This window comes from Pinus tabuliformis, chromosome J, assembly GCF_031772625.1.
Source record: "Pinus tabuliformis cultivar Carrire ecotype Pingquan chromosome J, CPIR1, whole genome shotgun sequence".
NCBI classification, from domain to species: domain Eukaryota; kingdom Viridiplantae; phylum Streptophyta; class Pinopsida; order Pinales; family Pinaceae; genus Pinus; species Pinus tabuliformis.
The window spans coordinates 1,183,191,983-1,183,204,378 of NC_142295.1; the positions used below are offsets into that span (position 1 = coordinate 1,183,191,983).

Here is a 12,396-nt window from a genome sequence, read left to right on the forward strand (position 1 = left end):
ACTTCATCACAGGGTTGCCCATGGTGCAGGGCAAGGATTGTATCTTTGTCGTCGTTGATCGACTGACAAAGTACGCACATTTTTTCGCCATATCCGCACACTACACAACAGCACAGGTGGCCGCGTTGTTCTTCAGAGAGGTCTTCAGGCTACATGGTCTTCCTAAGACCATCATCAGTGACAGGGACAGCCGTTTCATGGGTGGGTTTTGGCAGGAGCTTTTCCGGTTGGTGGGGACCGAGTTGACACCGAATACCAGTTATCACCCACAGACGGACGAGCAGACAGAGATAGTTAACAAGTGGTTGGAGGGCTACTTGCGTAACTATATCAGTGGGCAGCATAGAGCATGGCTGAAGTGGGTGCATCTGGGGGAGTACTGCTACAACACAACACATCACATGTCCATCGATATGTCACCATTCTATGCTTTGCATGGATATCATCCTTTATCTTTTGCTGACGTGATGTTTGGTGCTAGCAAGGCTCCGAGAGCCAAGATTTGGATCCAAGAGAGTCAGAATATTCTCCGAGCTCTCAAGGATAATATGGCTACAGCACAAAACCAGCAGAAGTTGTATGCTGACAGGGGTCGAGTGGAGAGACAATTTGAGGTAGGGGACTTGGTCTACCTACAATTACAGCCATACCGACAATCGTCACTGAAGCAGAAGGGGGCTGAAAAGCTCAAGCCCCGCTTTTATGGGCCATACAGGGTGATACGCAGGATTGGACAAGATGCGTATGAGTTGGCGCTGCCCCAAGGCAGCAAGATTCATAACGTCTTTCATGTATCATGCCTGAAGAAGGCATTGGGACAGCATGTGACAATAAAAGATGAGTTACCGGGGCATTTGGTGTTGCAGCCAGAAATACCAGGGAGAGGCAGCCACGGAGCAAGACGGTCCAAGAATTCTTGGTGAGGTGGAAGAATTTACCGGATGAGGATGCCACTTGGGAGAGTGAGAAAAATTTGCAGCATCCATCACTTCAGTTGCTTGAGGACAAGCAACATTTTGTCGGGGGAGACTGTAATATTCCTAATTAGCCATGGCTAATTGGAATATTCGATTTTGCTCAATTTTGCCTTCTATAGTTATTTATAAATAAAAAGGTGAGGAAAAGGGGGACATAACTCACCTTTAGAATAAAGTCACTCCCTAGTAGCACAAAGTTGTGACTTAAAGGGGAGCCAAGGGGACCAAAGGACCACGCAAAGATGGGGCCCACGCAGACACTTGGAGGGACTGCACAAACGGAAAGGAACACGTGGCAAAAGAGGGACTGCGTTGGAGGAGTTGGGCCTTGGGATTGAGAAAGGCCAACGCTATAAAGGAGAGGGGAGCCTCCTCAGTTTGTCATTCGATTATGTGCATTTGAGCTAGTCACTTCGACTTAGAGCACACTAGCTGTTTAGCTAGTCTGCAGCACTGTTTAGTGCATCGAGTGTCTCCGTTTGGAGATCTCACCCTTAGCCCCGAGGGACTTCGAGTGCCTGCTCGGGCAAGGTAGTTTTCAGCAATCTTTGCAGGAGGATTGATTTTTGGAGGGAGGAGGAACTGAACATTTGGGATAACTGCGCAGTCTTGAGAGAGGGACGCAGTTCTTTTGGTGGGAGTTCCGGATTGAGGGTTTTACGGAGGATTTGAGCTGGGAGATTGAGCAAGGGATCAGCCCTTGCATATCAGAGGATTTTGGCAGAGTTTCAGGGGGAGTTTTGGAAGATTCTATTCAGTAACAGCGCAGAGCCTTGAGGGACAGCGTAGATCCCCAAGGGGGTGATTTTCGGGGGTCGGCTATTTCAGAAAAGCATTCTGGGTTTCTTGAGTAGAGTTTGATTCCAGAGTTTCAGCATTTTCTGAGGAGGGGAACAACCCCAAATCCTCATTTGATTTGCAGCAGTAGCAGCAGCACGGCAGTTCTCCAGCAGCGTGGACGCAGTTCAAAGAGAGGTCATTCCTTTGCTATTCTGAGTGTATTTCTTCCCTTGCCTTCTGCAAGTCGAGGTGCTACCTGTCTGATCACCTCTTGTACTCTTTCCATTACTCAGTATAATAAAATGGCTTAGCATTTTTCTCTGCATTTCTTGAGTCTCTGCTTATATTTCACGTTCACATTATTGTATGTTGTACCACTGTTAATTTTATCACTTTGAGTTTCCCGGTCACTATATCATCTGGGCATGTTTAGTTGGAGTTTGCTTGGGTTTGAGGGATATCCCAAAAATGGGACATTACAGTGGTACAGGTTGGTGCTAGCAGCTGTCCAAACTATGTCGCAATCATTCTGGCAATGGGATCCAAGGATTTGGTTGGTTGATTGGACACTATGTTTCGTGATGAGCGGGATAAGGATAGAGGATGACCCAACTCACACTTGGTCTGACATGCGGGGGAGCATTGAGGCCTTTGTCGCATAGCAAGGTTGGTTTTCCTTGTTGCTGCTACGAATCAGGGTGAGAGTTGGATGGGTAGGTCGTGACATCGTGGAGATGCTTGGGTCAGATGCATTGGGACTCTATAGATATTTTGCCATCAGGTCCCAGGAGAGGAGGATACAGCTTGCGTGTGATGGGCATACTGTCATGATTAGAGTGGCGCAATGATAGTACGGTGGCACATACCGTCATGATTACAGTGGCACAACGATAGTACGGTGGCACCCATTTTAGACTAGCATGGGATCTAGGCATCACAGGACTTGGCAATACAGCTACCCTTAAGGATGAGCTAATTTCTACAGGGGAAGATCATTCAAATCTTCCATTGGGATTTTGTGTCTCGCTGATGGCATGGGGGACTTCATCAGCATGGCAAATTGGTCATTAGGGGGATATCAAGGGAAACTCGTGTAGGAGAGACTTCACCCCCACGGAGATTGGGTTGTATCTTCAGGAGTTTACCCTTGGAGTGCAAGAGGTGGACTACTCGGTAGGGCAACTTCATGGGGAATTGGACGGAGTCCTACATTATCATGATACTCTACTTATTGATAGTAGGCAGTGGGCCTCTCGTACCTATACCTGGCAAAACAATGAGCAGAGCAAGGGGTGCTTCACAGTGATCAGGATGGCTTGGGAACCGGGTAGCGAGGGATTCCTTCACGACCAGACAATGCAAAGATTGGGGATTTCTCAATGGCACATTTGGGACCGCAGTATTACTAGTGGTGATAGTGGTGATCAGCAGTTAGAGGGGGCGTTTGTTCAGGATTTACTTGAGGACAAGCAATTTTTGGCGGGGAGGACTATAATATTCCCAATTTTGATTTTCCGCATTAGAGATGACTTTTGGAAGAGGAGACAATTCTGACATTGGGACTTAGGAGGAAAAAGGAAATTGTAGCTCTAGTGGAACATGGGGCCCACAAGATGTTGATTTTTGATAGCATCGAATGTTCTCTAAGTCTCAAATTTTGCAAGGAGGCTTGGGCACATGTATTCCAAAGAACCCAAAAAGCGTTTTGGGAAATTCCACTCGAAGACAGTTTTATTAAAATAATTAATTATTTTTAATGGGACCCTAAGTCTAAACTTAGGAAATTAAAGTAATTAATGGGTATTAATCCAACTGTGGGTGTAACTTTTAGAAGAAGACGAGGATCAAGCAGAAATGATCTTAGCCATTGATTAGCTTCTAATCTGGGCCGTTGATTGATGAACGAGATGATTATAAGAGAAGGCTTGATGGGCACTTGGAGGACACAAAGAGAGAGATCAAAAGTTCGATTTTCTGAAGCAGAGCAGCTGCCAGAGAGATTTTCGATAGTGATCTTTTGTAGTGAGGGGCAGAGATAGTATCCGAAAGAGGGAAGTTTTCCTGGGCCAGAGAGTACAAGGCAGAGAGGGTAGAACAACATCTAGAGAGAGGCTGACGCTGGCCCACGCAGAGCTGACGCAGTGGCAGCGCAGAGCCTAGAGGAAGATCAAATTCCTGTTGAGGAAATCAAGTTTCAGAAGCCAAGAGCCAGGTGTGAAAACGGGAGGCTGGAAATCGAAGTTTCTGGGCAACAAAGGATACGAAGGAAGAGCAACGTAGTCCCTAGCTAAGGTGACGTAGAGACTGTGTAGGGTTGGCGCGTAGAGGCTTATGCAAATCTGTGCAGAAGCTGACGCAAAGGGGACGCAGAGGGGACTTCCAACAAGATCAGGGTCAGATTCTTCTAGTGACAGGGTGAGATCATCTCACCATTTGATTTGTCCAGTTTCTCTCTGTATCGAATAGCCAGTTGGGCTTCCAACGAATTGTACTCAAATATACTACTACATACTAATAAAACCCTCAAAGTTGTTGCACCTGTTTACTCGCATTGGGTTTTTGAATTTTCCTATGACATTTATCCAAAAATAATTGTCATTGTCTTGTATCTTTTTCATGTTAAGTTTCTTGTTTCAGCATATTGATTTTAAATAGTGAATATTGCAGTTGTATTTACTTCGATATTTACCGTAGAACACAGTAAATAACTTGTATGGATTAACAAGTAGGATAAGTAACATCAGTTTGTTGCAGTAGGGATTCCGGGTTTAGGAATTTTCACATGGTATCAGAGTTGCAGGTGAAGCAAGAAGAACAGAGCCAGAAGACCCAGCGTTGAAGGAAGAAGGGAATTCGAAATTCCTGCAGAGGCAGCAATTCGAATCCCCAGAGGGTTTGTTTAGTTCAGGCCAAGAGGGCTATATTTGCGTGGTAAATCTCTCTTTGAATGAGTCGACAGAGAGGTAAGATTTCTAGATAGAAATATGTCAGCGGCAGAGGGAGCAGCGCAGCAAAAGCTTCAACAAAAAGAGGTTTTTCTGGTGGGACACAGTTTTCTGCAAGCAATTGTTGGGCAAAAAGACCTCAAAGGGAAGAGAGAGACACGGTAGAGGGAATTCTTCCTCAGAGGACTTCCAGCCAAGGAGTCTGAATTCTCACTTGCTGAGCAGCAGTGGAGGAGAGTTGATCTACTAACTCCAGTAGGGAGTGCGTAGGCTAGCCTAGCGCTGCGCAAAGGAGAGAAGAGGCAATTCGACATTTTTGCAGAGATGGCCACTGATGGGTAGGATCCATGGAAGAGCAGCAAATTAGATCCAGTTGTTGCAAATTTGTCACATGAATCAGTATCCTTGCTATTGGATCCCAACAAAATCAGTAGCAAGAGGATCGCATTGTCAGTAGACGCAACTAGTCATTCAAATGACAGTTGCATAGCTAGTTGCAATCAGTTTCCGGAAGACAGTTGCAGAACTAGTTGCACTGACACAGGCAGTGTGAATTGTCCAGCTGCAGTATGCGGGTGTAGTTCCATCCAAGAGATTCCTAGCACAGGACTTCGCAATCCAGTTTCCAGTGCAGGAGGACTGTGTGAGTTGCCAGGAAGGAGTAGAGAGATTTCCTATAGGGAGATCGAGACTTAGAGGGAGTCTAGTTTCAAAGGGAGCAGCCCTATGGAAGCTAGTACTTTTGGATCTGAGGAGATCAGACTCATTATTGCAGTAGTTGCAGCATCAGTGCACAAGCATCAACAGAGCAGTAGCAGCCGCAGCATGAGTATATCATATTTCACCATGTTGACAGCCATACCTCCAGGAGTGAGGTGGGGTGAATTGATTTTGTAGCCCCAGAGAGCTACAGCTGGGCAGGATCCTTGAGGAGTCCAGCGCTCTGATCAATTCCTTGCTACGGGAGCCCAGAACAGAGGTATCAGGATGGATCAAGAGGCTAGTAGCGCCAAAGACTAAGCAGCGCAGAGCAAAGTTGGCAGCAGTGCAGATGGCACAAAGCAGAGGTCAGCAGCAGCGCAGAGGCTTCAGAGGGTCAGCGTAGAGACTAGCAACAGTCAGACTCTAGCAACGAGATGCATCATACTGAACACCAGTTCAGTAATTTGGGATGCTTTTCCATTGCTGATGCAGTAGCAGCAACAATTGGAGAAGGTTGCAGTGCAGATGCAGTTGGCAGTGGCAGTGCCAACAGCAGCACAGATGCAAAATTGAGAGGGAGTTGCAGTACAGATGCAGTGTTGACAGTGGCAGGGTCTGCAGCATTTGCGCAGAAGTTGGTGGACAGGATGTTAGACATCAGCAGCGCAGAAGGAGATGTTACAGAACAGGGTGATGCTTCAGCAAATTGCATTGCTAGAGTACATTCCTCGCTAAAAGGGAATGTTGATTTCTGGGAGCATCGGATGTGCTCGAAGTCTCAAATTTTGCAGGGAGGCTTGGGCACGTGTATTCTAAAGAACCCAGAAAGCGTTTTGGGAAATTCCACACGGAGACAGTTTCATTAAAATAATTAATTATTTTTAATGGGACCCTAAGTCTAAACTTAGTAAATTAAAATAATTAAAGGGTATAAATATAAACTGTGGGTGAAACTTCTAGAAGAAAGTGAAGATCAAGTCAATATAATCCTAGCCCTTGATTATAATCTAATCTGGGTCGTTGATTGATGAACGAGAGGATTATAAGAGAAGGCTTGATGGACACTTGGAGGACACACAGAGGGAGATTAGAAGTTCGATTTTCTGAAACAGAGCAGCTACTGGAGAGATTTTTGATAGTGATCTTTTGTAGTGAGGGGTAGAGATAGTATCTGGAAGAGGGAAGTTTTCTTGGGCCGGAGAGTACAAGGCAGAGAGGGAAAAACAACGTATAGAGAGAGGTTGACGCTGGCCCACGCAGAGCTGACGCAGTGGCAGCGCATAGCCTAAAGGAAGATCGAATTCCTACTAAGGAAATCGAGTTTCAGAAGCCAGGAGTCGGGGTGTGAGACCGAGAGGCTGGAAATCGAAGTTTCTGGGCAGCAGAGGATCCAGAGGAAGAGCAGCGCAATCCCCAACTGAGGTGACGCAGAGACTGCGTAGGGTTGACGCAGATCTGCGCAGAGGCTAACGCAGAGCCTCCTTCCAGCAAGATCAGGACCAGATTCTTCCAGTGACAGGGTGAGATCATCTCACCATTTTTTTGTCCAGTTTCTCTCTATATCGGATAGCCAGTTGGGCTTCCAACAAATTGTACTCAGATATACTACTGCATGATAATAAAACCCTCAGAGCTACTGCACCAGTTTTCCCGCATTGGGTTTTTTCGGGGACATTTATCCAAAAATAAATGTGTCATTGTGTTGTATCTTTTTCCTGTTCAGTTTCTTGTTTCAGCATATTAATTTTAAATAGTGAATGTTGCAGTTGTATTTACTTCGATATTTACCGTAGAACAGAGTAAATAACTTGTATGGATTAACAAGTAGGAGAATTAACATCAATTGCAGTAGTAGGGATTCCGAGTTTAGGAATTTTCACAAAAGAGAGAGAAATTTGGCCAAGGAACTCGCACTCTTAGAGGAGAGAGAGGAAGGGGTGCGAATTAGGAGAGAGAAAGAGTTGGGGCCACCAAGGGAAAAAAAGAGGCCAACAATTAAAAATAAGGAGAGGGGGCCTTCATTTGTATCTTTTGAAAATCTAGCTTTGAACACAAGTTTCCTTTAGTTGTTTAGCCAAGAAAACTCGTGTTGTTTAGCACAAGGAATTCCCAAGCTGTAATTCCACCTCTACCTTCAGTGAACTTTGAGTGTCACCCTAGGAGAGTAGAGAAAAGTCCATCTCAGGACTTCTAAAGGAGCCAAAATTGTAGGTAAGTCTTCAGTTGATGCATGCTTCTCCTAGGACGCAGAAGGAATTCGTGTGGGTAAGAAGAGCCAGCAAACAAAGGAATTTGGATTGGAATTTTTGTAGGCGATTTTCCCACAAGGACGACGAGTTTTCCCTTGTCAATTGGGAGGGCTAAAAGCGTTGTAAACTAGAGGGCCGAATTTCTCTATTTTGGGCCTGCACGGGAGTTATTGGTAGCTTTTGTGTACTTGTTTAGAGCAGGTGGTTGGAGGCTTGTGTAGCTGGGAATCACTTGGAGATTGGGAGAGAAATTTCGTAGGAGTTGGGAAGGATTAGTAGAGGGAGCTTGGCCCATTTTACAGCAATTCGATTTCTATAGGGTAGACTTATGGGAGCAACACGCAAATTTGGGGTCACCGCTGACTAGTGAATTTAGCCCAAACCTTTTCTGGGCTTTTGTGGGTTTTATGAGAGGAAACTAGTAATTTTGCAGAATTTTCTGAGCACTCTTGAGGGAAACCTAGTTCCATTCAGTAGTCAGCAACAGAAATTGTTGGAGGACACAGTTAATTCTGGGACCATTTCCATCACTTGGGTTCGTGAGATATTTCTGGGTTTTGTTGCGCTGGTGGAGTAGTTCCCGTGGCTAATTTCTTAGAATTTTTGGAGCAATTTGGAGGTCTAAATCAGCAAATTCCTTTCCAGTGGCAGCAACAGTTTTTCTGGGTGGACGCAAATTTGGTAGTAGAGCCATTTCCAGCACTCAGGTACCATCATATTCACCTGGGATCTTGCCTTGTTGTAGCAAGCTCAGGTTCCTCTCATCTCATTTATTGTATTCCTAGTTATCAGAATTAATACAATGACTCAAAGTTTTTGCCCATAATTTTGTGTTCAAATGTGGATGGTTGTGCATTTTTGAATTTAGTAGTTGTAGCTACTTCATTGCTTATGTTATCTACGGTATTTTTCCATCTGTAATATTACACTTAACTAGGAGAGAGCTTTAACAGAGAGAGTAGGGATTAGGTGACAACCCCTTCTCTTAGTTTGCCACCAAGATCACACCTTGTGGGGTTGAGGATTTTTCCCACACTAACCTAAGTGTGCAAGCAAGGCGGCGACAAGTCCTAGAAAAAAATTGTTAAAACATTTCAAACTTTAACCTTTGAATATGCCATCAGATACTTCAATTTATTCCTTGCATAACTTGTGCTCGGAACCTTCAATCACTGGGTCTACTTCATAATGTCATGGTTGGTTGGAGGACAACTCTAGCAACCAAAAGAAAATATGTAATATCCCCATTTTTGGTTTCCCTTATGATGCGGTTAGGATGATTTTTCAAGGATTCTGTTAGCGAGGTCACAGGAGTGAGATTATGTCATCACTGGACCGGAAGGGTTTTGGAAGAGTTTTATGGGGTTCGACAGAGTTCAATTGTTGTATTTCATCATCGAGGTTAGCTCCGCACAATTCATTCTTGGTTCCATTGCATTTTGACAATTCCCGTGAAATAGGGTTATTATCAATCATATTTTAATTATACATGCTCAAGGTGTCATTTGGAACAGATTATTTGGAGAAATACCTTAGTGTAATAGCTTGTTGGAACCAAGATGAAAAGATCTACAGGATGGGATGGTGAAAAGTGACTTCTAGTGGCTGGGGAGAGCATGGAGGCGGATTAATCATTCTCCAGGATTAAAAGTGACTTTAATCAGTCACTTTATTAAATAAAAGAGGGGAAAAGAGCTTAATTGGAGAAAAAGGCCAAAAGGGGAAAAGTGATTTAAAATAAAATAAAAGGGTCACTTAAATAAAATAAAAGGGAGAAGCTTCCAAAATGGAAATAAAATAATAAGTGCTTCTAGAAGGTTGAAGACAGACCCATCAGATTATAAAAAGGAGGGGAAGCTAGCCTTTTGGTCATCCAGAGTTATTCATTTTTGTCTTTGTGAAGATTGGGGAAGTTGTCTTTACAGGTTCATTGTGCTCAAGACGAAAACCCTTGGGTGCTGCTTATTTGAGAGTTGGTGAGATTGGACGAAAACCCATCTCTACCAATCCCTTGGTGAATTCACATATGTGTTTACCAGTTCCAATTTCAGTTTGGGAGGCCAGATTCAGTATTGCTGTAGTCATTTTGAGGCCATCGTCGCAGCTATTGTATTGGCATGTAATTTTGCTCCAGTTAATAAATAAAGCTGAGTTTTGCTACATGTGTTCCATGTTTTCTCTGAAGTTGCAGCATTTATGATTTCTTTTACATCTGCAATTTTATTTGTGTTTGTAAAAATTGAACAATTTCTTATGGTGCATTTTTCTGAAACGAATTGTTGGGAATTTTAGCAAAATATTCCAAAAGGAATATTACAAAATAGCCAAACCATGCATGTTAATGGGTCTAGATCAGTGTGTGTGTGTTGATAGATTATTTGGTTGGCATGGTATTCAATATTCATTGTGCCTAAGAGCTAAAGTTGCCACAAAAATTAATGCTACATCTAGGTTGAATTTAAAAGGAGCTCAGAAAAAACAGGGTCGAGAAATTTTATTCAATTTACAAATTCAGCAGAAAAAATTGCAATTCAGAGTACTCCAACCTAACCAGAACTATGAACCTGTAACCTTGTACTGAGATAATTTAGTACCTCTTGGTGCTTTTCCCCTTTTGATGAGCTTTTTGGACGTAAATTTAGCTCTAAAAGTCCTTCAGGAGGAGTGATAAGAAGTTGCCTCCTTTGCATATCAACATCTGGAACAATGTCTTTCACAAATGGTATCCATATCAGAGGGGTAGAACTTTCTTCTTCTGATGCTGCAGCACTTATATTGGCAACACTGTCTTTAGTCTGGCTTAACATCACTCGCAAGAGATCACTAGCTCCAGTGTTATAGATGTCAATCACAGTCCCCAACAGCTCCCCAGTATCCTGCAAAAGAGACTCAAACTCTCTGGTGAAATCATTATTAAAAAGAAAAATGTAAAAGGTGAGGCATGCATTCCATCATTCGCAAAGAAATATTTCATTTCCAACATTTTATTTGCATTACCTATGTTACAGTTCCCATAAAAAAACAAAATCTATATTGTGTTTCTCCTTACTGTTGATGCTCAGATATTAGAAGCTTCTACATAAACCAGCCCTTCAAATTTCTACCTTGAATTTCAACCTCCACCATTATTCTTATATACTCGAATGATCATATACTCTCGCAAATTGATCACATAGTTTGGGGGCTCTGTCATAAAGAGATCCAAATATTCTTGCTCTGAAAATACAGGAAGCAATCACCTTTTCCTAATTTCAACCCTCTACAATCCCTCATTTTTCTGTGGTCTTGCTTCATCCTAGCAAAAGGTCAACAGTATAATTTAAAATGTTTCTGTATGCTCTGGGCTCTGGACGTGCTCGTCTTCATGAACAGCTCTTTTAGTGTTAGTAATTTCAATTGAATTTCTCTTCGCAATGAATTGCCATTCATTTGCATTATTGCCAATATGTAAAATGATGTATCTATTGACTTTGCATTTTCTCAGCTGTCTCATCTGTTGAAAGTCTAGAATGGACAGGTTTAGACCCATCTTCAAATTATTAGATACATCCTCATCACACATTTAGAATACACACTAGACCTTGAGTCTTTAAAATGATCAGAGGCATTTCCAAATGCAGCACCATTCAAGGATAGTAAATCTCTGCATAGAATAACAGAAATAGGAAAACCAAGTGCAGCAATATCAAAGTTCAAAACTTCTTACAACAAATACTGAATGAACAATTTATCGAGAATGGCAATATACTAACCCTTAAAAGAACACCTATACCAACAATAACAGATATAGCGATATCAAAGTTCAAAAATTCTTACAACAAATAGTTAATGAAGAATATCTCTAGAATGGCAATGTGCTAACCTTCAAAACAACATTCATCCCAACAAGATCAGGAGAGTAAAACTCATCATCATTCAATGTTGGTCTATGGTCAAACTTCACAAGTAATGCTGCTCCTACAAGTTCCCTTGCCTACAAAGCATGAAAACCAGAAAGAAAAAAGGAGAACTAAGTTAAAATAATAAAGCTATAACTTAAAAGTTGAAAAGGAAGCATGATATATAGCTAAAACAGTTGACTAACACATAAAGGTGAGATTTGAATGAAATCTAACAGATTGCAACTGGCACAAGTAAACGTTTGACCACCTAATTTGACAAAATTAACTATTTAACAAACTATAAGATAAACCATGTCAAGAATCTTAAACCAAAGAGAATGTATATGACCAGCACATCCATTATGGATTCATTTATACACTAACACTCCCTATCATGTAATCATAAGATGCAATTCATAATTTATTTCTTTGACCACTCCAAGACAAAGAAAGAAGAAAGACCAGTGACTAAAATAGGTCAATGGGGTTCGAATATACAAGTAATAATAGTAAAATATGGAGTGCCAAACTTGTAACATAGGAAGTGAATTTCCTACTCCTCTTATTGTTTGTTTCATATAACTCCCTCTATTCCATGATGTTATTTTTTCCTCTATTACGTATATGAAGCGTTTCTCCCAAAAAAGAAATATGGAATGCCTAGAGAATCTCCTCCCTAAAGCAAAAATGAAATAAAATTACATCATATTAATTCCCCCGCGTAAATTAAGTAGGTGAATGGAACTCTTAAGTACAACTAAAAATAGTAATTAGTGAAGACAAAATACAAAGAATATCAACATCAAAAACCTAAAAGAGAATGAATGAAAGCGAGTAAACCCTAGACCATGAAGTGGAGACA

The 12,396-nt window shown here is 42.2% G+C and overlaps 1 protein-coding gene across 5 annotated transcripts in view; it reads right to left on the reverse strand.

Moving 5' to 3' along the window:
- The window catches only part of LOC149231296 (16S rRNA processing protein RimM family), a 429,419-nt gene that overhangs the window by 358,424 nt on the left and 58,599 nt on the right, over positions 1–12,396 (reverse strand). For 4 of the 5 annotated variants that reach the window (XM_089379160.1, XM_089379157.1, XM_089379159.1 and 1 more), the window contains 2 exons: positions 11,516–11,626; positions 10,248–10,529 (listed from right to left, as the gene is read on the reverse strand). In XM_089379160.1, the coding sequence (XP_089235286.1) occupies positions 10,248–10,529; positions 11,516–11,626 (393 nt within the window). The remainder of the gene's footprint in view (positions 1–10,247; positions 10,530–11,515; positions 11,627–12,396) is intronic. The other variant, XM_089379158.1, reaches the window with a different exon arrangement.